Source organism: Zophobas morio, unplaced genomic scaffold (genome assembly GCF_036711695.1).
Source record: "Zophobas morio isolate AGI-343-1 ecotype UQ-CSIRO unplaced genomic scaffold, CSIRO_AGI_Zmor_V1 ptg000031l, whole genome shotgun sequence".
NCBI classification, from domain to species: domain Eukaryota; kingdom Metazoa; phylum Arthropoda; class Insecta; order Coleoptera; family Tenebrionidae; genus Zophobas; species Zophobas morio.
Genome location: NW_026972136.1, coordinates 7,891,697 through 7,917,147, shown reverse-complemented (window position 1 = coordinate 7,917,147; position 25,451 = coordinate 7,891,697). Strand labels below are relative to the sequence as shown.

Sequence of the window (25,451 nt, the reverse complement as noted above, 5' to 3'; positions counted from 1 at the left end):
CAAGTAATGTCAAATGCTATCGGTAATAGGCAGTCTACTATTTTCATTATCGAATATTTTACTGTATTATTTTTTTATTAATCTTCAGTGCAACGATTAATTAACCAAGTCTGATTTACGAAGTCCTCTATTTCGCATGTTTTTATATACTTTTTCATTTTGTTGTTATTGGAATAATTATTGAAATTTTTTTAATAAAATATTTATTTTCCAAAAATTGTATAAGCTTAACCAAGACTATCAATTTACCCACTAGCAAACTGACAACGTTACGTCAAATCAATAAGAAATAAATATTTGTGGAAAATCCGTCCGAAGATTTAGTAATTTACTGTTTATTTCTTAAATCTTAATTCTTATTTATTCAGTTTTGACGTTTTGAACTGTCTTTATTAAAACTTTAGCACCCCGACAAATAAGTTTTTAATAACGCTTAGATTTTTAAATCACTCATGGAAAAATAAAATGTAGCTTCGGGGACATAAGCATCTTGTTTATCGAAATTATCATTCATTTTTAGCAATTTTCACAGAACCAAGTTGTTCACAATTTTCACCGAGAGGTTGCTGCGACATTAAATCGTGCCTTTCTCGGATTTTTTATGTTCAATTTTGCAAAATTAAATTTGAAATTCAATGAGGCATTATTTCGTCAAAATTGAAGAAAATACTGTATTCTACCACTTGACTCTAGCACATTATTTACTGGAATAATATATGCTTAACTCACTTGGTGTGTATAAAAATTAATGATACATTTTATTAATTTTCTCAGAAATGGTTAAACCAATTTTTTTAGACACACTGTTAAAATATCAAACAAAAGCTAATGACGTCCTTTAAAAAAACATTACCTTTAGACTGGCCCATACCTACGGTGTCTCAGAACAAAATTTTGGTGCTTTATGTTTTATTTTTCGTTGTGACGAGACTTAATTGAACTTATTAATTTAATTTGAAAAAGAAACTCCTTATATTTAATAAAATTTTATTTACCACGATGTCTACTTTGGGCTTTTTACATTGTATTCTATGTAACAATCCTAAGAAATATATGGCAACATTCACTTTATATTGACATTTGATAATAAAGCAAAGTAGGAGTACGCTGATCGCATGATCTGAAAAATTTTAGATTGAATTAAATATATTAACAATTTTTTCCAAAACCTTACCGAAAGAAACGTTTGCAGAGACAGCGAAAAAAGCTTGATTGCGGTAATTTTAATGGGACGTTGACACCTAATGCCGAAGAAAATTATATTTCTCTTAACACTCAAAGACTGACAAATCCAATCCGATTCGTATACAGCGTATGGAATCCGACTACTCTAAAAAAATACAGGCAAACGGTCAAACAATTATCCAAGTGGCTATAACGTATGGAAATACATAAATTCTTATTTGAAATTTGACAAAATAGCTTAACAAAATTATCTGTTTCTCATTTCTGAATTTTCTACTAAATTATTGTATTGTAAGAACCTTAATTTCCAATTCGTTACCAAACCAGCAGTACAAAAAAATTTGCGTTGTAATTCCATGGATGTAGAACATGTGTGATAAACCTTCACCGCTTACTGGACTAACCTTAAAACAACGAACGAAATTAATTCATTAACGTATCAAATTTACTTACCAGAGTTAGTTGAAACATAATTAAAGCAATTACGGAAGTGCTGGTAGCAAATTGTCCTAGGATAATCCAGTTGAAAAAATCGTTGCTAGTTTTCGCGAAGCTAAAACAAACTAGTTGAATGTTGTCATATACAAAAAAAAAATACTGCAAAATTACCCTAATATCAATTTATGTCTTTTGATACATTCCACGAGCTCCTCATCAAATTTATCCCACTTAAGACTTCTCAAACTATGACACAACAAGTCACACTGAACATACAGGAACATCATCAACGCCATTATTATGCAGTCCAGATTAATATTACACAAACTCATAGGCCACATACAGACGATTTGATAAATGTAAGCCGCTGCATAATTTGGTAAAGCTTGAGTATCAAAAGGAAACCAAGCTTCGAAAGGTAGCCGATGTTGGTCCAAACCACCCAAAATTGGAGCTATTGACCACATCAATAAATTAAAAATTACAATTGTATTATACCAAATATAAATCTTTTTCCATCTTGTCAAAGAAGGTTTAACCAGTTCAAACTCTTTTAGAGTTTTCGGACGAAATTCACAAGTATTTAAAGTGTTGAAAAGTTTCTTGATTTTTCGCACATTCTTTAAGAAAAGGTACATCTTCATAAGTGCCAAAACATTAGTGGTCGTCAATAAAATCGTCGACGTCAAGATTTCAAAATCGGTGTAGATGAAGTAGATGTTGATTAGTTGTGATAGGTTAAATCCACCCACAAGAAAAATTGCTAATGAGAGGGCATAAACTAGGTAAATGTCACGCTTGTACAATCCGTTGCCTTTTGGCCACAAACCCACACTTTTCAGAACAATTAGATTTAGGTGAATGGCACTTTTCCAGTCGAAGGTATTCATCACATTTAATAATTCGTTCTACCGGTGTACTTAAGGTTCGGGAGTAAGAAATTGAACTAGTCACCCACACTTTTATACCTTTTATATAAATACGTTGTTACACTCTGTCTAACTGCTGCACTACTGTGTTGATTCTGAGCTACTAAATTATGTGTTTGACTGCTGAAGTGGTGTGTTATTATCTGCCCTTTTATTTCCTTAGGCTAAAGGCACGTTATTTTAATTTTTCTACCAAATGAGTAAGTTTCGGAAAGTGGTCTCCACGCTCCTATTTGACGTAGCCAGAGCTACATTTTGTGATCTAATATTAATGACGAGAAAATTAGAGACCTAGTACTAGATAGTAAAAGGAGTTGTATAATAATGTCCTGGAAATAACTGTTTATTTCCTAGCCTTTAATAAAATTTAGAGAAACATTCACCTGAAGTAAGAATGGTTTTATCGAAAATTGTGCAATGTTGAAATAACAAGGAAAAATTTGGTGAGTCAAATATGGTTTAATAAATGGGAATTTTACTACACTTTTAGTTCACATTGAACAAATTATTTGACTTGATTTCATTACAAAAGTATGAATGGATTATTGTCTATAATAAGTAAATAATTTAAAAAGTAAAGGCAGATTCATAAACTACAAGTACAGAAGCATACTATTTAGCAAAATTTCAATAGTTGAATTAAAATTCCAAAATATGACAGCTCACCTTTTTTCAAATGCTGTGTATTCATTTATAATCACTAATTACATTTGCCCCTTCAAACTACGTAATTTAATAAATATAACACGAATTGTCTTTTTCTTACTAATACTTATTCATAAGTTTAACAGATTTATAATAATCAAAATAATGCAAATTAATTTTGTTCTGGGATATTTACCTGCCGCAACACGGCAAAATATGACCACGCTGTTCTCATAATCTGCAATTTTTACAATAAATTCAAAATTTTCACCACACCAAATCGACTTACCGTCATAAAAGTACCCAACGATAATGGAAATAAATTGAATGTTTTAATAGTAATTTGCCGATGTGTTCGTAAGACAAAAATCAGCAATGTCCTTTGTGCTTCAGATGAAGCGCCAATCCAATCAGATTCAAAAGCAGAATACGTAATTTTGCTGCTCTAAACAAAAAAAAATAATCGGGTTACGAAAAAAGACAATTACGTACCTTAGCGCCGATTTCATTTCCATACCAACAATATAAAAAAATTTGAAAAGTGGCAGACATTACAGCACTTATCATAGAGAAAAACTCGCTGGTAAGAGGAGGTATCTAAAATATATATTTTTATGAAAACCACTAAAACTTCATACTTACTAATGTGAGCTGAAAAAGGCACAGTGATAAAGATGTAGCTGTGGTCACAAACTGAGTTAACAGGATTTTGTCAACAAATATATTAAACTTTGTAACGAAGCTAAAAATTAATAATTACTTGTCTGATAATTAACACTGACCTTACGCACATCAAAATTTCCGTGTGTTCCTTTATGATCTTGATTAACTCCTCGTTAAAATGATGATACCTTCCTTTTGAGTCAGATCCTCTGAGTAATTTTAGATTATCACACAAAATATCACACTGAGCTCCAATATAAATCATCAAACACACCGCAAACATATCTAAATTCGAGTTACACACGTTAAGAAAAGCCAGACTGAAACTCTGATAAAAGTAGGTGATTTCGTAAAAAGGACTTCTGGTGTAGTCGTATGGATACCAAGCCGGAAGAGGTAAACGAGATTCCTTGTACGATTTATCCAAAAGTGGAAAACTGCTCCATAGAACCACAGTACAAGCTAAAGAGATTTGATATCCCACATAAATCCTCCACCAAAATTGTAAAGCTGCGGTTGCTCTTACTCTTTGCTCGTATGTTCTGGGTTGAAAGATGTCATCGTTCAGTTTTCGCATTAACTCTTTAATCATTTTCATCCGTGTTATGAAAGCGAAAACTTTAACCACTGCCACTACTTGGACCGAAATGAACAAGGTTCCAGCGAGAGCTTCTAAGTCCATCGGGATCAGAAATAGTTGTACTATTTGAAAAAAATTGTGGCACAGATCAAACAAAATAAAAGACAGAACTGTGTACAATGTGTAGAAGTTGAAGCTGTAAACTTCTTGCTCCTTTGGCCACAGGCCTACGATTTTAAACAAAAATAACAACGGCTTCAGTTTTTGATGCCAATCGAATTTTTCCATCCTCACGATTTTCTAAGTAAAACCTGAAATTAAAATATCATTGCTGTATTAATTTGTTTTCTTTCGATACCTGATGCAGTTGTAGAATTCTGATAAATACGTTAAAATATAACCTACTTATTCAATGCCACAGCTAAAACTGAATTTCTTCCTGTCTTTTTTCCATATATACGGATGATCACCCACATCACACAAACAAAGCGTCCGTAGACGCTTCATTAAATATTAAAAACATAATTGCAACCCATCATCGGTATGCAGAATTCTTTGATACATAAATTAGTAATCAGCTAGGTCATATATGAGACAGAATTTTATTGTTATTTATTTCCAAAGTGTAAGGACTGCTTCGTGCAGATGTAATGAATTTTTTATTAATGGTTAAATAAAAAATGATTTGTGTTGTACTCGCACTGCTAAAATGTATTGATTTGTTAAGTAAATAATTTTATCCACATGTAGTGGATTGATGGCCATAAAATTAACGTTTCCAAAATTTTTTTTTTATTCATAGCATTTAATTCAACATCTAGATATAAAGATACTAAGGAATCTTAAATTTTTACTAAATTTAGTCTTATGAAACTCAACTCTTGCGATTTGTTGTTCTAAATTATGTCTTCAGACGACTACAGAATTTCACGTATTTAGCTCTATTTCAAACCACTAAATTGTCGCAGTACTGTGTAATAAGATACCGCTGATCTAAGGATCTAAAAATATTAATATACACGTATAATTAGCACTCACATAGAACTAAAAAAAAACCTTGACGAATGTTTCCAAAGTGAGATAAAACAACTTAAAAGTCGAGAGCTTAATAGGAACCAGAGTTCTGCGCATAAAAATCATCATACTTTTCTTATCTGATAAACACTGCTCTGTCCAACCCGATTCAAATGCCGGGTAAGCAATTGCGTCGCTCTATAATAAAAGTAATAAAACACCAATAAAAATATCGCGCCACACGAATACCTACTGATATAATCGACGTTAAAAGAGTGTAAAACTCAAAACTTGACGGTTTCAACTACAATTTAAGCATAATTCGGAGTACAATCTATAAAACTTTCTCACCAAAGATAGTCGAAAGAAAGCCATTGCCATGCACGCTGAACTTGTAAAAAATTGGCCCAACATGATAAAATTGAAAAAAACGTTACACTTTTCGACAAATCTAAAAGTCTGTTGACACATTTCTAGTAAGTTTGTAGACATATTTACCTCAAAATTGTTTTGTGATGCGTGACGCAGATTTTTAACCTAAGACCAAAATCGCTTGATTCAAATCCCAAACTTTTCAAAATGTCACAGAGAATGTCACATTGTGCTCCCACGTACATCGTCAAAGCCGAAATTAACATGTCGATATTGTCATCACCAAGAGTTACAAGACAAGTTCCTAAGATTTGATGCAAGTAAGTTAGTTCGTAAAACCAAGACTTCTTAAAATCGTAAGGATACCAAGGGGGAAGTGGCAGACCATAGTTTTTGACAGAGCCATTCAAAATAGGAAAACTTAGCCACAGAAATAAAGCAGGCACAACTGCTCCGATAAGTGTGTGGAAGATAATTTTCCACAACTTAATAGCAGGTTCCACTAATAATCTCTGTGTAGCATTCCTCGGCTGAAAAATATCAATGTCCAGAACCACCATCAAACGTTTCAACATTCCAATATTTTTTACAAAGGTGTATATTTTTAAAATTCCCAAAAACTCCGCGACACAGACAAGCATCGTTTCAATTAAAGCTTCCAGGTTAGAATAAATGAAAAAAATGTTCACTGTTTGGAACAAGACGTGCGCTGTTATGAAGAAAACGATGGAAATAGTAGCATATAAAAAATACAAGTCTAGTTTATAAAGTTCGTGGTTTTTGGGCCAAGGGCCCAGAATTCGCAGAATATGGATATTCATGCTACTCACATCTTGCCAGAAAAAACGTTCCATATGTACTAAAAATTAGTTTTAAAACGTTTTAGAATTTGCAGCTACAGAGCTCTAACGAATTCTTGAGAAAATTCAGGCCTGGGAATGCAATTCTTACTAAACACAACCACTGAAAACACCGCAAAATAAAATGTCTTAAGCTTTTATAAGCTTTCAAGCGATTCGGCTTTTCCTATAAATAATTCAAATCACGCACTTTAAACCAGCAATTAACGAACAGACTAGGTGCTCATTAAGTTTTTTAAAGTTTAGTTTTTGAGTATAGTTACCTTTGTTTCCAAAAATTTTTTGTCGTAACGGTCTAAACCTATAATTAAGAGTTGAAAGAATTATTTCCTAATTAGCTTTTTTATAAAGTAATAATTGTTCGGAGTTCTTCGTGAGAGAATTCGACAGATGGGCTTTTTATAATTAATATTCTGGGTATTACACTAAAAATAAGACAAGATGTTTGTACGAGTATTTATTTATTCACTAAACTATTTTATTACAGTCAAGGTGATCACTCTACAATCTGAGCTTTGACGAGAACTGGTCCAACTCCAAGAGAGTGATAAATTTTCGACAAAACACTAAAAAGTTTCCAACGGGTTTTCATAAAAAGGGAAAATAACGAAAAAAAATAAAAATAAGGTGAGTGATTTTGATTTCGCCTTGTATTTTTATTTTAAAACTTTGTTCCTATAAAATAATAATTCCAGAATGAAATATATTTTCAATTCTCTGAATTCTTTAGCTGATAACAAAAACAGTCGGGCCAGTCAGTGACCTTTGTTTTAATTTTTTTAACTAATAGTTTTATACACTTACGAGCTTCCCGTATTTTTTTTCGTTTGTTATTTTTGTAAGCTTTTTTCGACTAAAATTTTGATATGTATATGTTCTTTTCATTATTAAATGTACCTGATTTCGAAATTGGTTGTCATTTAACAACTGTTGAGTCCGCTTTTTGTTTGACAGATAGTTGCAATTATGTTATAATATAAAGTTACAAATATGTATATAAACTCCTCGATAAAATAGAAGCTGTCACGTCCTACAAGATCAGATCGAGTCGGGTCAGGTTAGCTACGGTTATTTAATAGTCGTCATTGGGTATTGCAATATAATTCTGAATATCAATTTATAATACTACTTGTGATTTTTCATTCCATTCATATTTTTTAGAACTGCTTATACAGAGTGATTAAAAAAAAAAAGAATGAATATTTGTATGCTCTGACATCTTTAAACGCTTTAAAGTTATCGTAAGCATGGCAAATTTATAATCAAAATATATCCGTTTGTCGCCTCCAAAAAATGTATGACGAGATTTGAAAGTTTTACGGAATAAATCCTATCGACAGTGCGCAAAATATGAGTTTCTACTTGTGATTTATCATTACATTCATGTTTTTTAAAGTTGCTTATACATGGTGATTTAAAAAATGAATTAATGACCCATTTTATTTTATACTTTAAATCAGAACGGCGCACTCCCTTTTTCCGAAAATTTCGCAATACAAAACCGTTATTATAGTACTAGACTGCATCAATCCAAATGAAGCATAGCATGCTTCTTTACATTTACGTTCACATTATCTAAATGTATTTATTTTAACCTATTGGAATTCCCATAAAAAATTAAATCCGTAAAATCAAATTTTGTAATTTTTCAAAAAAGCTGGATATGTTTTATCGTACTTCAGGGACTAGGAAAGTGCTGCTGAAATAACTTTCGACCAATTCTTTAAACCCATGTAAATATTTTTTGCAACACTTTCCGAAATTACAACCAGTACTGCCTTAGAAACACCCAAGGTTCCACTAATGCGAGATTTCAGAGCGTTCGGTTTTTGTTTTTATTTCAATTATAATATTTTAAACAATTTTAATTTATTTTTTAAAAATGTGATTGTCTATAATAAATAAAAATGAAGGCAGGTTCATAAACTACAGGTATAGAAATATTTTATTTTGCAAAATTTTGAGACGAGGATCCCATAAATTTTAGTTAGCGCTTCACCATCTACACGACATTCTCAAAATATATCTAGAATATCTCAATTAATTCAGTCGTTTCAAAGGTTATCGATTTTCATTATGAAATTGTTGCATTTTTCAGTAAAATTTTTGTATTTTTTGATTTTCTATCTGTTGAATTTTACAATTTTTCGTTTTTTCGATTTTTCAATTCCTAGATTTTTAATTTATCACTGTTTCAGGTTTCAGTGTTACAAATTTTCGATTTTACAGTTTCTATCTTTTTTTCAGTTGTTCCATTTTTTAATTGTTTTTTCGTTACCCAATTTTCAGTTTGCCAATTTTTTCAATTTTTCCATAATGCAAGTTTGATTTTTCAATTTTTCATTTCTTCAATTTTTCCATTTTTAAATTTGCCGATTTTTAATTTTTCACTTTTTTCAAATAGTTATAAGGGTTTTTATTATTCAATTTTTGGCTTTTCCATTTATCGTTTTTTCAGTGTTTCTTTTTTTCCATGTTACAATTTTTTAATTTTTCCATATTTCGTTTTTACAATTACTTAATTTTTTAGTTTTCCGGTTTTCATTTTAAAATTTTGAATTTTGAAATTAATTTTTTTTTGTATTTTTGATTGCTTAATTTATAGAAGTTTTAGCTTTTGTTTTTTCAATTTTTTACTTTCTCGAATTAAAAAAAAAATGAATCAGGGTTTTCAGGTTTCAGTATTACAATTTTTCGATTTTGAGTTTATTTATTTTTCAATCCTTCGATATCTCAATTTTTAAATTATTGGGTTTTCACTGTTCCTTTTTCGAATTTTCAGTCTTTTATTTTTTGATTTTTCAATTTTTCAGTGTTACAATTTTCCGATTTTTTGATTTTTTAAAATTTCAGTTTTAATAAATTTTTTTAATTTTAAAAAATTAAAAAACGAAAAATTGAGAAAATAAAAAATTAAAAACAAAGTACTTCCAAGTAGGTAAATCCAAATTATTTTGTTTGTTCGATTTTTTGATTTCTCAATTCGAGATTTTTATATTTTTCGTTTTTTTAATCGACAATTATTCGATTTTTCCGTGTTTCGATTTCTCCAAAGATTACCTGAAACGGAATGCCTATTTTTTCATACACTAGGGATTTCGGAAAGTCGAGAAAACATTAAATTACGGGTTTGTCAAATGGACCCTAGTACAATAGTCTCTTGTGGTTTGTCGTTTTTAAATACAGTACAGAATATAGAGATGCTGATCCCGAATTTGTTACGAAATTAAAAGATCAAACTAAATATAAAACAAGAAGGAAGAAAATACAGTAGGTTATTACTGAATTAGAGTATTCAGTTTTAATTTACTTAATTTAAATGTTATCGTTAGCTCTTCATATTTAAATAACAACTCGTAAAATTAATAAGCGAAACTGAGGTAATTTCAATCAGTCTTCTCATTCCATCCTAAGCTTAAGAGTTAATTGTCCAGTTGATATTCTTCTAAATTAAACAGTGCTGCAGGTAGCATTAAAAGCCTTCTTCGAATTTAAAATTCAAGTAAAACTTTAATAGATGTTGCTTTTGTGGGATACATTCAAAAAATCTTGGGAAAATTCCAATTATCACAAAATTATGATTATTGGTTTTGATGGTGCTCTCCAGGGATACTGGGTAAAAATAAAAATAGGAATGCAGCTGTGTATTTCCCTTATTCAAAAAATACAAAAACTTTCTTTCTGTCGTTTCTAAGTCTAGCCAAACTCCAAAAATTAACCATTTTATATTTTTCCAATTTTTCGAAGGTAGAATTCTAAAATACGTTATCCATGTTGACAATTTGTTCAATTGATTCTAAACCAGAATTTCACTAAATTAGTACACAGGAGTACTGTTACCCGTATTTGAAAGCCTACAACGAATATTTTTAGACACTTAAATTTTGTTCAAAACAGTTTCCTATTCATTTTAAGCGGTTCCTATAAAAAAAAGAATAAGACGGTAACTGCAGATTTTTACATCGTTTGTTCTACTTTATATCACTATTTCAAACCACCAAATTGTCGTAGTAATGTGTAGTAAGACACTGCTGATCTAAGAATCTAAAAAGAAAAATGTACACGTATAAACAACAGTCACACAGTGAATCCAAAAAATACCTTGACAAATGTTTCCAAAGTAAGATAAAACAGCTTAAAAGTCGAAAGCTTAATAGGAGCCAGAGTTCTTCGTATAAAAATCATCATATTTTTCTTATCTGATAAGCACTGCTCTGTCCAAGCCGATTCAAATGCTGCGTAAGCAATTGCTTCGCTCTATAATAACAAAATTAATAAAACACCAATAAAAATATTGCATCACACGATTACCTTACTTTGTACCTCGTCACCAAACCAACAGTAGGTAAAAATTTGCGTAACTACTGATATAATCGAAGTTAGAAGAGTATAAAACTCAAAACTTGACGGCGTCACCTACAACTAAAGCATAATTCGAAGTATAATAGTTATATAAACCTTTCTTACCAAAGCTAGTCGAAACAAAGCCATTGCCATACAAGCAGAACTCGTAAAAAATTGTCCTAACACGATAAAATTGAAAAAAACATTACAGTTTTCAGCAAATCTAAAAGTCTATGGACACATTTCTAGTAAGTTTGGAGACATTTTTACCTCAAAATTGTTTTGTGGTGAATGATGCACATTTTTAACCTATGACCAAAATCGTTAGATTCGACTCCCAGACTTCTGAGATTGTCACAGAGAAGATCACACTGCGCTCCCACGTACATCATCAGAGCCGAAATTAGCATGTCTATATTGTAGTCACCGAAGGCTACAAGAGAAGTTCCTAACACTTGATGTAAGTACGTTAGTTCGTAAAAGTAAGACTTCTTAAAGTCGTAAGGATACCAGGCCGAAAATGGTAGGCCATATTTTTTGACAGATCCGGTTAAAATGGGAAAAATTAGCCACAGAGTTAGAGCAGGCACAACTGTTCCTATAAGTGTGTGGTAGATCATTTGCCACAATTTAATAGCGGGTTCCACAAGTAATTTCTGTCTGGCATTCTTCGGTTGAAAAATATCGCTTTCTAGAATCATCATCAAACGTTTCAGCATTCCAATATTTTTAATGAAGGTGTATATTTTCAAGAGTCCCAGAAGTTCAGCGATGCAGACAAGCATCGTTTCAGTTAAAGCTTCCAAGTTCGAATAAACAAAAATAATGTTCAGTGTTTGGAACAAGACGTTGGGTGTTATGAAGAAAACAACGAAAATAGTTGTGTAGAAAAAGTACCAGTCTAGTTTATAAATTTCGTAATTTTTGGGCCAAAGTCCCACAATTCTCAGAATATAGATATTCATACTTATTATATCCTGCCAAAAGAAACGTTCCATGTGTACCTAAATTAACAAACTTTAGATGATAAAATAAAAACTAGAAAAAATGTTTACTTTCCTTTCTGTATCTTTCTCTGAAGGAATAATTTTGTGCTGGGTCTAGACTCTGCCGGTCTTTGAGTTAATTAATTGTGTATCACTCTTAAAAAAACAGTTCCAGCCCGGAAATGTAATTCTTATTCTTATATAGCACAACTACTGAAAGCACTGTGAATACTTTCCGCCCAACGAAGTGTTTTAAGCTTTTATAAGCTCGTATACACTTTCCAACGAGTCAGGTTTTCTTATAAATAATTCACATTATTTACTTTAAACCAGCAATTAACGAACAGACTAGGTGCTCATTATATTTTTAAATTTTAATTTTTGAGTAGAGTAGTCACTGTTTACAAAATATTAATTTTAACCTGTAATTAAGAGTTGAAGGAATTCAGGAACCACTGTTCCCTAATTAGTTTTTTTTTTATAAAGTAACAACCCTTCGAAGTTTTTTTAGTGAGAATTCGGCAGATGGACTATAATGAATATTTTGGATATTAGAGAAGTTGATAGACTCAAAACAATGCAAGATGTTAGTACAGTATTTATTAACTCACTAAATTATTTTATCACACTCGATGTGGTCTAAACGACTGGACAAAGACTAAAAAGACTCCAGATAACACAAATTTTACAAAGAATTCTAGAACTTCTCAAACGAGTCTTCGCAAAATGTGAAAATGATGAAAAAATAAAAAATAAGGTGAGTGTTTTTTCTTGTCTATTCAAACATACTGTATTGTATGTAATACGAATAAGATAGAGGAACCGTGATTTTGACTTCGTGACTGTATACATTTTGTTTCTAATAAAATTTAAGTTCAAGAATTAAATTTATGAATTTTTTGGACTTTTAGCTAATAAAATAAAACAATAGTATATTCAAACATGAACTTGATTCACAGGTGCTCGCTATGTTTGCAGTATTCCTTTATTTATACGGTTTCATTATTATGATCTCTTCTTTCTTGACTGGATGTGTTTAATAGTTAGAACCGAAACTGACACTATTTTGTTTAAAATTTCTCAAATCCATTATAGAGAGGAACTAATGAAGCTTTTATTTATTTAACAACTAGTTTCACACAGCTACGAGCTTTCACTATTTTCTTCGTTTATTATATTGTACACAACTTCTTTTTGACTAAAATTTTGAAGTGTAAATAGTCTTTATATTATTTTAAGTACAGTCCAAATGGTTTTCACATAACAACTTTAAATCCGCTTGTTGTTTCACAGGTAATTGGAATTATATTATATTATGTTTATTTCTAAATGTCAAATATCATTTATTGATAGAAAAAAAAACATAAGCTGTAAAAGCAAAAAGTCACAAAAATATAAACTCTTGGACAAAATACAACGTGTCACCGTCTGCAAGGACAGGTCAGGTCAGGTCAAGTCAGCTCAAGTCAGGCTAGGGCAGGTCAAGTCAGGTAATGTCAAATCAGATCAGGTTACGTCAGGATATCATCCAATCCTGTCGAGAGGACTATAGTTTACCGAGAGGCGTAGCTTCGAATGGTACTTTTGTCGAGGTTTGTATACTATTTTATTCACAATCGTTTTAAGTAGCTTTAAAATTATTTCCTTGTTTAGGAATTTTTAATATCTATTTCTCATTTTTTGTCCTTTTCTTTCTGGTTTCAATTGCAATTTAAAAATAATTTGATTTACTTTTGTCTGTCAGCTCTTTTAAATTTTGTGGTCTTTTCAAAATTTGTTAAATGAACGAAGGGAGTAAAACATTCATGTAAAACGATTTTCGTCTACTTTCTAAACACTGTCGACTCCATTTTGTTTCTCGATCTCTTTTATGCAACATTTTATGTTGTACAAATTAAAAACTCACGTAACCCATATTTAGGAATATTTCTAAGACAGGAAATTTCTAAAAATTCAGTAATAACCACCAACACGTTTCGGTGCTTTCCTGTTGATACACATCCTCAACCTTGAATTAACATAATGATCACAACGAGACTTGTTCAAATAAAATTAAAATTAAAATTTTTATTTCTCTAAATTTGAGAAAGTTTATGGTAGAATAAACCCTACTTGTCCTAATCTGAGGTAACTAAATATTCTTCTAGCTTAAAATCTAATCCAAAACTGGATATCTTTATGGATTTGTAAAAGCCTTCTTTGTAATTTTATATAATTTTAAGGGTTTAGTGGATGTTCATACATTCAAATTATAGTCCAAAAAAATGTGAAAATTTCCATTATCCAAATTATAGTTGTGGTTTCTGATGGTGCTCCCCAAGGAAACTAAATAAATAAAAATAAACATAATACAGCAGCTGAGTATTTTCTTTATTCAAAACATACAAAAACTAGTTTTTTTGTCGTTCTTAAATTCAAGAAATTTACTGTGAACCATTTTGTCGTTTTTGGTAAGTAAAATTGTGATGTACTTTACTTTGGTTTTTTGTAGCCAATGAAATTCCAATGTGTCCTGTAATTCCTTAGTTATGTAGGTTTTGTTCAAAAATTCTGTTCATTTTAAATAGTTTCTATAAAAAAAGAATAAGCTAATAACTACAGAATTTTAGATGTTTAGCTCTACATTGTAACACTATTTCAAACCACCAAATTGTCGTAATACTGTGTAATAAGATACTGCAGATCTAAGAATCTAAAAACATTAATGAAAACATAATTGACATTCACTCACTGATGCCAAAAAATACCTTGACAAATGTTTCCAAAGTAAGGTAAAACAACTTAAAAGTCGAAAGCTTCATAGGTACCAGAGTTCTTCGTATAAAAATCATCATACTTTTCTTATCTGATAAGCACTGCTGGGTCCAAGCCGATTCAAATGCTGCGTAAGCAATCGCGTCGCTCTATAATAATGAAATTAATAAAACACCAATAAAAATATCACATCACAAGGATACCTTGCTTTGTACTTCGTCACCAAACCAACAATAGGTAAAAATTTGCATGACCACTGACATTATCGAACTTAGAAGAGTATAAAACTCAAAACTTGACGGGGTCACCTACAACTTAGGTAGTTATTGTACTCAAAGTACAATATATAAAATCTTCTCACCAAAGCTAGTCGAAACAAAGCCATCGCCATGCAAATCGAACTCGTAAAAAATTGGCCCAACATGATAAAATTGAAAAAAACGTTGCAGTTTTCAGCAAATCTAAAAGTCTATAGACACAAGTCACGTAAGGTTATAGATATTTTTACCTCAAAATTGTTTTGTGGTGAACGACGCATATTTTTAACTTTTGACCAAAGTCGTTAGATTCAGCTCCCAGGCTTTTCAAATTGTCGCACAGAATGTCACACTGTGCTCCCATGTACATCATCAGAGCCGAAATTAACATGTCTATATTATAGTCACCAAGAGCTACAAGAGAAGTTCCTATGGCTTGATGTAAATACGTTAGTTCGTAAAAGTAAGACTTCTTAAAGTTGTAGGGATACCAAGCAGGAAATGGTAAAGCATATTTTTTAGCTGAACCATTTAAAATAGGAAAAATTAACCACAGAAACACGGCAGGCACAACTGCTCCTAAAAGTGTGTGATAGATCATTTTCCACAATTTAATGGCTGGTTCCACCAATAATCTCTGTCTAGAATTCTTCGGTTGAAAAATATCACTTTCCAGAATAACCATCAAACGTTTCAACATTCCAATATTTTTGATGAACGTGTATATTTTCAATAGTCCCAAAAGTTCTGCGACACAGACAAGCATCGTTTCAGTTAAAGCTTCCAGGTTGGAATAAACAAAAATAATGTTCAGTGTTTGGAACAAAACGTTGGGTGTCATAAAGAGAACGGTGGAAATAGCTGCATATAAAAAATACCAGTCTGGTTTATAAATTTCGTAATTTTTGGGCCACAGCCCCACAATTCTCAGAATATAAATATTCATGCCGATCATATCTCGCCAAAAAAAGCGTTCCATGTGTACCTAAAATACAAAATTTAATAGATGAATTAAGAATAGTAAAGATTTACCTTCTTCTCTCAGTAATGATATACGAAGTTTATGTAGCGTCTGGACTCTGCAGGTCTTTGAATGGATCTAATTATGCAAACGTTGTGGGAAATGTTGCAGGTACACAATTAATAATGCAAGTTTGAATTAATTGCAAGAAACTGCGGGAGTGTATTTATTATTTATTAAGCTAAAGTCTTCAGGCGATCATTAAGAGTAATTAACGATATCTGCCTCCATCAAACAGTAATTATGTATTCAGCTAATTGTGTAGCTCTTTCTTTAAAAAATTCCGGTTTAGAAAAGTAACTCGTATTAAACGCAATCAATGAAAGCACTGCAGATATTCCCGCACAATAAAGTTTCTTAAGCTTTTATGTAAGCTCTTGTACACTTTCCAACGAGTTGGCTTTTCTTATAAATAATTCAAATTATTTCCTTTAAACCAGCAACTCACGAACAGACTAGGTGCTTATTATATTTTTAAATTTTAATTTTTGAGTAGAGTTGCCATTGTTTACAAAATATTAATTTTGGGTCGCATGGGTCAAACCTGTAATTACGAGTTGAAGGAATTCAGGAATCACTGTCCCCTGATTAGCTTTTTTTATAAAGTGACAGTGCTTCGAAGTTCTTTTAGTGAGAATTCGGCAGATGTACTATATATAATGAATATTTTGGTTATTAAAGAGGTTGATAGACTCAGAATAAGCCAAGATGTTTCTATGGTATTTATTTATTCACTAAATTATTTTAATTATCACACTCAGTGTGGTCTGGCGACTAGACGAGAACTGGTTCAAATCCAAAATAATACAAATTTTAGAAAACATTCTAAAACTTTTCAAACTAATCTTTGCAAAATGTGAAAATTTTGAAAAAAAAAGGTAAGTGCTTTTTCTTGTTTCTTCAAAAGAAACTGTTCTGTATTAACAAAATCATAGAAAAATCGTTATTTTGATTTCGTGGGTTGCATGACTGTATCTAAAAATTTTGTTTTTAATAAAATAAAATTTCAAGAATTAAATGTATTTCTGGGCTTTTGGCTAATAAAATAAAGTAATAGTACATTCAATGGTGAGATTAATTCATGAGTCCTCGCAATGCTTGCAGTATTCCTTTATTTATAGTATTAATAGAAGGGAACCAATGAAGTTTCTATTTATTTAACACCTAGTTTCATACAGTATCTCTTTCGCTTGTTTTGTTATACACAATTTCTTTTCACCAAAATTTTTGGATGCAAAAATTCTTTGTTATTTTAAGTACAGCTTTGGTTTTCGTTTGTTTCACAGATTCAAAGAATACAAACATTTTTCTTTTGACTGTTTTTGAGCTTCATACATAAATTGACTCGGGGTTTCATATTCTAAATATTCTAGTAAGAACTTCCGGCGAAACAATTTCATGCTTTTGTATGATTCTCACTTTTAAGTTTTCAGTCATTTCTGTGGATCTTTTCAAAATAATGTTTTTCAAAGTCAGGAACAAGAAATAGTCTATAGGTGTCAAATCAGGTGATCGAGGTTTGTCGATATGATCTGTGTTGGTCGTCATAAAACTGAAAGTTCAAACTTGTTTAAAATTGTACGAGCTGTTGCCTCGTCATGCTGAAAATGTTCGTACTGCAATTCTTTAAAATAAAACTGTTTAATAAATCCCTACAGTATGGTCTGATATTTCGTCCCATGACTGACTCCTAGAAGAAAATAGGCCCAAATAGACGCTTTCGAGAAATGTAACGTCAAATTCCCATTTCTTGTGGATATAATGGCATTTTTTCAAAATAGTGAAGATTTTCTGCATTCCACATCCTCATATTTTGCGAGTTTTTATATCCCGATAGATGAAACCCTGTGCAACTTCTTGATTTCGTCTTAATGCTACTAGTCTGATGAAATAATTTTTTCACAAAATTCCTGAAAACATTTTTCTCGAGGTGAAAGTTCTGTTTTTGAACCAAAACGCACCTTGGTAGCTTTGATTCACTCTCAGATAAAGATGTGGCCTTAAAAAGGACTGATTTTTGTCAAGAATTGGAAAAACAATAAGTAAAACGAATTTGCGAAAATGAAAACAAATCACAATTGACGTTGTTAAGACGCAGGATTATAGGCAACCCACCACAACACAAGTTGTATTTCTAAGACAAAACCTACGTAATTTGGTAACATAGTGGGCAGTAAAAACTAGGTCACAATTAATGCATATTGATTTAATACTTTTGCTTCTTAATTTTCTTTTTTTTTAACAAAACACTTCAATAAATTTATAGACCTCTTAAAATTAATTAAATTGATTAAATTTAAAAACGGTACCACAGTAGTATAATTTAACAAATAAATTTAATTATGTTATATTTTTGTTTAGTATATCCTGCTCAAAAGTTATGGTCAAGTAACCAAAACGCGTCAGGATAGCCTATTCTAATTAACCGCTAGAAACGAAAAAGAACAAATATAAAAACAGAAATTGTCCACAAATATATTTTTTTGTAAATATTGTTTTATTATCTCTAATATATCATTTAAAACTAGCTCTGTTTGACAGAAAATACGTTCCTTATTTTTGACACGTCAGTTTGCGGTAAAAGCTAAATCCAATGTCGACAAATGACCAAATATTAACTTCAAAAACGTATGCTTTACGTGATAACGAAAATCATATACAGGGTTAGTATATAGTTAAACATGGCGACTTTATTACAATATTTTTCCCTTTTTTATCGCCCAGATACTTTCAAAAATTATTAACATGTTTATTTCTACTAATATAAAAATTTTTTAAAAATTCACAAAAAACACCTAATATTGTAAAATCATACATAATCAATAATCACTGCCAAATTGTAAACGAAAAACACTTTGACCATTTATTGTAGTCGTACTCATAATTTTGATTTTACAATATTAGGTGTTTTTGTGAATATTTTTTAGTTCTCACCAAATCCACACCAAATTTCTAAAAAAAAAAAGTTTTTCAAATAACAAAGTTATTCAATAGGGACTTTATACTAATCCTGTATAACTTGCATTTGTATATAATTAAATCGAGTTAAATGCGTATAAACAACAAAGAGTAACATTTTAACAAAAGAATGAAACTTTAAAAGTAACACTCGCTAGTGAAGTATGTTGTAGCATACTGAGCAACATTCCATTAAATTTGGCTTTTACCGCTTACCGCTTCCATTAATTCGTCATCAAAGACAAATTAATATTTTTATAAAGTTTGTAACTCGAGACATTTCCCGTGAAAAGAACCAACACAGTAGATTTTATGCATTATTTAGCATCACTTAGCTCCAGTAAAACTGTATAGTACGACACAGCTGTCTTGAGAATCTACAATTTTCATCTTTATTGAAAGTTAACCACTGTAAGATAGCATCTACTTTTACGAAAATTTCTAACGAAAGATACAACAGCTTGAACGCTGAGAATCTTATAGGACGTTGTGCTCTCTGTGTAAAAATAATAAAATTTCTTTTTGAGTACACATCTTCCTGTACCCACTCTGACTCAAATGCAGCGTAGCAAATGGCACCACTCTGGAAAAAATACAAAAATAAAACAAACTTATTTTTAATTAACGAAAAATACCACCTTCGTCTCGACTTTGGCACCAAACCAACAATATGTAAACATTTGCGTAATAATAGCCGTAATAGCAAAAATATGGCTATAAAACTCAAAACTTGACGGTGTCAGCTAAAACACAAGTCCGTCAAAACAAATTTAAACTAGTTAGAACTATGTTACGGATGCCACCCGAAACAATGTTGTTGCTATGCAGACGGAACTATACAAGAACTGACCGAACAATATCACTTTAAAAAAATCGTCGCAGGTGTTAGCAAATCTGCAAAAATTCATACATCAAAAATTCTTCCAACTTCGTCCATACCTCAAAATCCGCTTATGGTGTAAAACACAACGTCTAAAAGTTTTTTCAAAATCGCCCATTTCAAATCCAGTACTTCGTAAATTATCGCACAAGATATCACACTGTGCACCTGTGTACATCATCAGCGCAGATATTAACATATCGATGTTAAAACATCCAAGAATTAGAAGAAAACTGCTCGCAGTTTGGTGTAAATACGTCAGTTTGTAAATTAAGGGTTTCGTTATGTCGTAAGGGTACCAAGAGAAGAATGGCAGAGCGTACGTTCTATAAGATCCACTCAAAATTGGAAACATTAACCACATTAACAATCCAAAAGTCGCTGCTCCTGATAGCATGTAATAGACGTTCTTCCAGGTTTTAACGTCGGGCCAAATTAACAATAATTGTCTGTAGCTTCTGGGTTTGAAAAGATCGCTCTTTAAGTCCAGCATCAAGCTTCTGAGCAGCGGCATTTTACGTACGAAGATGTAGATCTTCATTAAAGATTGTGTTTTATAAATGCAAACGAAAAAAGATTCAGCGAAGATGTCCAAATTTGAGTAGACAAAAACAATGTTGATTAATTGACCTGCAGCGTGTGCTGTTATGCACACTAGTACTAATAGCGTCACACAAGAGTAAACGCTGCATTTTTTAAACTGTTCGTTTTTGGGCCAGAGACCTCCGATTTTTAAAACACGGATATTGATGTCAATCAGATCTCTCCAGGCGAATTTTTCCATGTGGCTCCTAAAACAAGAAATTGGTTTAAAAGTTTCCAAGAAACTATAATAAACTTTAAAATATTTCCATAGATTTGTTGTTTGGGTACCTTACTCCGAAAGAGATATAAAAAATGATGAGAGATCTAATTTGACAACTCTAACTTAAAACTGAAGTTTAATAATGTTGTTGCTCGTAGTAATATAATGTATACGGTACAGAATTACTTATTCATGGTCACTTTAAGTAGGTCATTATTTAAGATTCATGTTACCTCAATGTAGTCTCAACAATTATTTTTTAAATATTTCATTAGGTTTACATAATATAGCAATGCCATTGTAATTATTTTAAAATCGAGAAATGTAATTAAGCTACAATATTAGGGTTACTTTTCCTTGAGGGAATATGTTAAAAATGCATGCAGAGTATATCGGTTTTTGGTTTAAAAATTTTGCCTTTTTCTACCTTTGCTTTCTTAACTTAGAGATGAAACTAACAAGTCGGATAGAAAACGTCAAAAAACATAAGACAAATTTTAAGCATTTATTGACAAAAGGGCTACAGGTAAGTATAAACAAATATAGTTTAGCACAAATTATTTATAAAGCCTTTGTTTCTATTCTTCTTTCCACATAATTGTACTTTCTAACTTCTTAATTTTGATTTGCTTCATTAATTACTTTTTTTTTAACAATTATGATATTTTTTCAGGACCTCCAGCTAATATTAGTTATTTACACTTCTTAACTGTGTAAAATAATATTTTGCAAGCTCGGTATAATCGACCGACACAAGCCATTGTTTAGGACGCACTTCGGCTCCTATGTTAGCATTGACTTCAGCGAATCTGATAAAGAAACTATTGAACGTACAGACAAACATAAAAAATTTTAAGAAGTTTTGGTAAGCAAAAAATTGATGTAATCAAATTTAAAAAAGTAACTGAATTTTATTATTTCAGGTTCTTGTAGGTAATGTAACTTAACTTCTGTTTTTTTATCTGTTTTATATATTTTTTAATTTAGTCGATTTCTTCCATCCAGCAGTTTTAATTTCTTTTTGTAAAACTATTGCTTTATACTCCAAAATAATATACCACCAGCGGTTGCTAACTTTATTCGATATATTATTATTCACACTTACGTTTGATACCTTTTTTTAATTACAACCAATCTTGTTACCAATAAATTAAATATGGCTGAAAACCTAAAAACAGAAACGACTTAGGAATTCATAATATTACAACAAATGTAATTTTTGCTGTTCTCGACGCATGTTCTTACACTTAACCACTTAACGAAGTTGAAATACTTCTTCTAATTATCACTGGAAAAAAAGCACTTATGGAACGTGGTAGCGATAAGTACAGAACTTAACTAAACTTTCTCACAAGACTGGAATGGCTTTAATGCAGCAATGGCAAACGTTAAAAAGCAACTTGAGCAATCGATTTTCTATGTAATTGGTAATTATTTATTATTCATAAAACCTCTGGATAGTCTTAGCAGTTAATTTCTAAATATTTCATTGGGGTTGCAAATACCATAATGATGTAATTAGTGCTTTAAACACAGTGTTGTTACTTATGTCTGTAAAGCAAAAGTAGTTCACAGTAACCACAAACAGGATAAACGAATTATTTTTAGTTCATACAGAACGACTTTTTTGCATATGAATACATCAAAATTGGTGGTTAAACGCAAGTATTAAAAAAATGCCCTTAAACACGTGTTTCATTTAGATTCTAAATAAATAAAGGTCATTAGACTTGCAACTACAAAATCAACAATAAATTTTTATCAAATATGTTTTTACTTTCCGAGTGTAAGCTAAAGAGGTATAGTAATCGAGTCCACTTTTATGTTTTCCGACGTTTCATGACCCCTACACTATGAAAAAAATAGTCTCCCGTTTCCGGTTGTCTGACTGTCTGCTGGACCGATTATTGTCAAATTTTGCATGTATGTTGGAAATTTGGTTAATCATCCCCACCAACAATTTGATGACGCCACTCGATGAACGGTGTTATAAAATGATTTGAGTGTTATACAAAAATATACTCCTATACTTGTAGTATATGAATCCGCTTCAGTTTTTACGCTAAACGTTCAAATTTTCGCAAAAACAATTGCACGGTATAATAATCTGATATTACCACCAACGGTTGTAAGTTCTCGTGGCTCAGTGCATCAGCGGATTTCTCAGCAAACTGGCGACGTATGAGCGTGAGTTCGATTCCGAAAGCCCCTAAGTCCTTTTTTTTTCTTGCACTGGTAATGCGCTGTTACCAGTATTATCCAGGTTCATTTTTATTGGTCAAATTAATTTCTACGTGACATTCTTTCGTATATAAACATAAATTAACACTTCAGATTCTTATTACCTAGTGCTGAAGGACATTTTATCCCGTTAGTTCTGTGCTTTAAATATATTTTACATTGTTTTTACTTTATACAGCGGTTATCATAAAACGAAAATCGTATAATCAAATTTTATAAATTTTTTTAAAGGAGCTGGATTTGTCGGATTATACTTATAGCCTTCGAACAATTTTTTATTGATCAAATTTAGAACCTATTTTCTAGAAAATGCGAGAATTCCCATACATTTATTTAATTATGATCAAATAAAAATAATAATCATATACAAAATGTTTTGTTCCATTGTGGATTCATTAATCATTTTAGCTTCTATTTTGAGGAGACATGTTATTCAAATCAAGCAGCCGACACTCTTTCAATGTACAAACATAAACAATCGAAGTTAAGGATGTACATTGATAATAATACACTCTTTCCGTTGCCTATTTGTCGAAGTAACCTTGTACCAATCTTTTATAACTGTGATTTAAATTTTATATCTTCCTTTGAAGAAAACCTTTTAACAAAGCAACATTAAAGTAAAACAGTCTCTATCAACAATAATAAAAAATAAATGAGTACAACGTCATTAACTTTGTGGAAAAAATAATTTATTAAAGAAATTTTAAAAAATATTTGATATTCCAATACGGTCTTCAGCTCGTACAAGGAGAGCAAAGATCTGTTTGAAAAATTTTCTTACGATGTTCGTACCAATAAAAAAATGTACACTTAACCTATAAAAAGTAATATATTTTCATTATCTATATTTTACATTACAGGTAATATATACTAGTAATAACTGAACTAAGTTTACTCTACTTAACTGAAATTAAACAGTTTTTAAGCGAATTCAGTAAATTCAGTGCCTAAATATTTTAAACTTTGTAGAATATCAGGGACTGTTATTTTGTCTCAAAAAGCCTAAGGATGAACATAGTTTGACAATTTTCTCTTATTATTATGTATTTTACAAAGAACAAATAATTTATAATAAAAAAAATGTGTTCAAGTTTTTTTTTAACTTATAAATACTAGATACTATAAACATAACTAAAAATTTTTGGCAACTTATTTCAACCTAACTATCAGTTTACACAACTACTCATCAGTATTAACTGTAGATAATACTGCATAATAAGACCAGGCACTTCGAATAATCTGAAAAAAAAAATGTTTTAGCTACCAAGATGTGAAACCTTACCTACAGCGATGAATGTTTCCAGCGAAAAAGTAAACAAATTCATTGCAGTGATTTTAATAGGTTTTTGACATCTTTCACACAGAATAATCAGGTTGTGGAGGGCATCTTTGGGTTGTCCGATCCATTTAGACTCAAAAACGGCATACGGTATTTGATCACTCTGTAAACTTCAAAGATAGCTTAGTAACAAAATTTAATTCAACTTACCTTAATTTGCACTTCATTTCCAAACCAGCAATAATAATAAATTTCAGTTAACATTCCGAAAATATACGCAAGGTGAGTCCAGGCAGGACCACTGCCAATATCCACCTTCAAAAACACAAAATAATACTGAAACAAATTAAAGTAAGAAAAACCCACCAAGCTTAACTGAAACATGGATAATGCCAGTGCAGCTGTACTTGTAGCAATTTGTCCGAAAACAATAACGTTGAAAATTTTATTACTGACTTTAGCAAAACTGCGAACAAAAATTCTTTCATTTTTGAAATCTTAATAAAAGTACTTACTTCAGTATTTTTTTCAGGTGCTGAATACAACGCAGGAGTTCTTCGTTGAAACTACCAACGTTCAAATTTTTCAAATCGTCCATCAAAATATCACACTGACTCCCAATGAACATCATGAAGGCGTAAATTAAGGTATCCACATTCATGTTGCTTAAAGCCATATACCATATACAGACAAACTGGTACAAGTAGACGAGTTCATAATTCGGAGACACCTTCGTGTTGAAAGGGTACCAAGCTTCAAAGGGCAGCCGATGGAACTTCACCCAACCATTCAAAACAGGCACCGACAACCACAACGTCAGGTTTGTTGCTAACGCAATGATACAGTAAACGTAAGCTTTTTTCCAACCTTTCACTGAGAGTTCAACTAGCTCCATTTGGCGACGGTTTTTAGGCCGAAACTGATCTGTGTTTAACGTTTGAAGGAGTCCCTTAATGGTTTTCAGATTTTTCACAAAGAAATATCTTTTTACTATGGAGAAAATGTTGGTTGCTGCGACAAAAATAGTCGCTGTTAAGGCTTCAAGGTCGGTGTAAACGTAGAAGATGTTGATGACTTGGGATAAGTTGTGGCCTCCGAGAATGATAAAAGTTGACGCTACGGCGTAAAGCAGGTAAAGATTGGGTTTGTAGACTTCATACTCTTTAGGCCAGAGTCCCGCGACTTTTAAAGCGAAAAGGTTAATCTTAATGGTTTTACGCCAGTCAAAATTGTCCAT

The 25,451-nt window shown here is 31.3% G+C and overlaps 1 protein-coding gene and 1 pseudogene across 1 annotated transcript; both read right to left on the bottom strand.

Annotated features, from left to right (window-relative positions):
- Positions 1-1,063: 1,063 nt before the first annotated feature.
- LOC135139342 (uncharacterized) lies at positions 1,064-25,451 on the bottom strand. The gene is made up of 20 exons (XM_064069546.1): positions 24,730-25,451; positions 24,581-24,680; positions 24,425-24,529; positions 24,222-24,377; positions 15,279-16,012; positions 15,132-15,231; positions 14,974-15,078; positions 14,824-14,919; positions 11,301-12,034; positions 11,154-11,253; positions 10,998-11,102; positions 10,788-10,943; positions 10,685-10,730; positions 4,712-4,740; positions 3,980-4,653; positions 1,795-2,142; positions 1,639-1,738; positions 1,485-1,589; positions 1,175-1,330; positions 1,064-1,120 (listed from the first exon to the last, which is right to left on the bottom strand). Exons 1-20 carry the CDS (start codon positions 25,449-25,451, stop codon positions 1,064-1,066), a joined length of 4,728 nt encoding a protein of 1,575 aa, XP_063925616.1.
- On the bottom strand, positions 5,382-6,680 carry LOC135139573 (odorant receptor 43a-like; annotated as a pseudogene).

Coding starts and splice junctions, on each gene's coding strand:
- LOC135139342 (XM_064069546.1), bottom strand. CDS start 25,451: ATGGACAATTTTGACTGGCGTAAAACCATTAAGATTAACCTTTTCGCT. Junction 11,254..11,300: donor CACCACAAAACAATTTTGAG/GTAAAAATGTCT, acceptor ATAGACTTTTAG/ATTTGCTGAAAACTGTAATG. Junction 1,121..1,174: donor CTCTGCAAACGTTTCTTTCG/GTAAGGTTTTGG, acceptor AAAATTTTTCAG/ATCATGCGATCAGCGTACTC.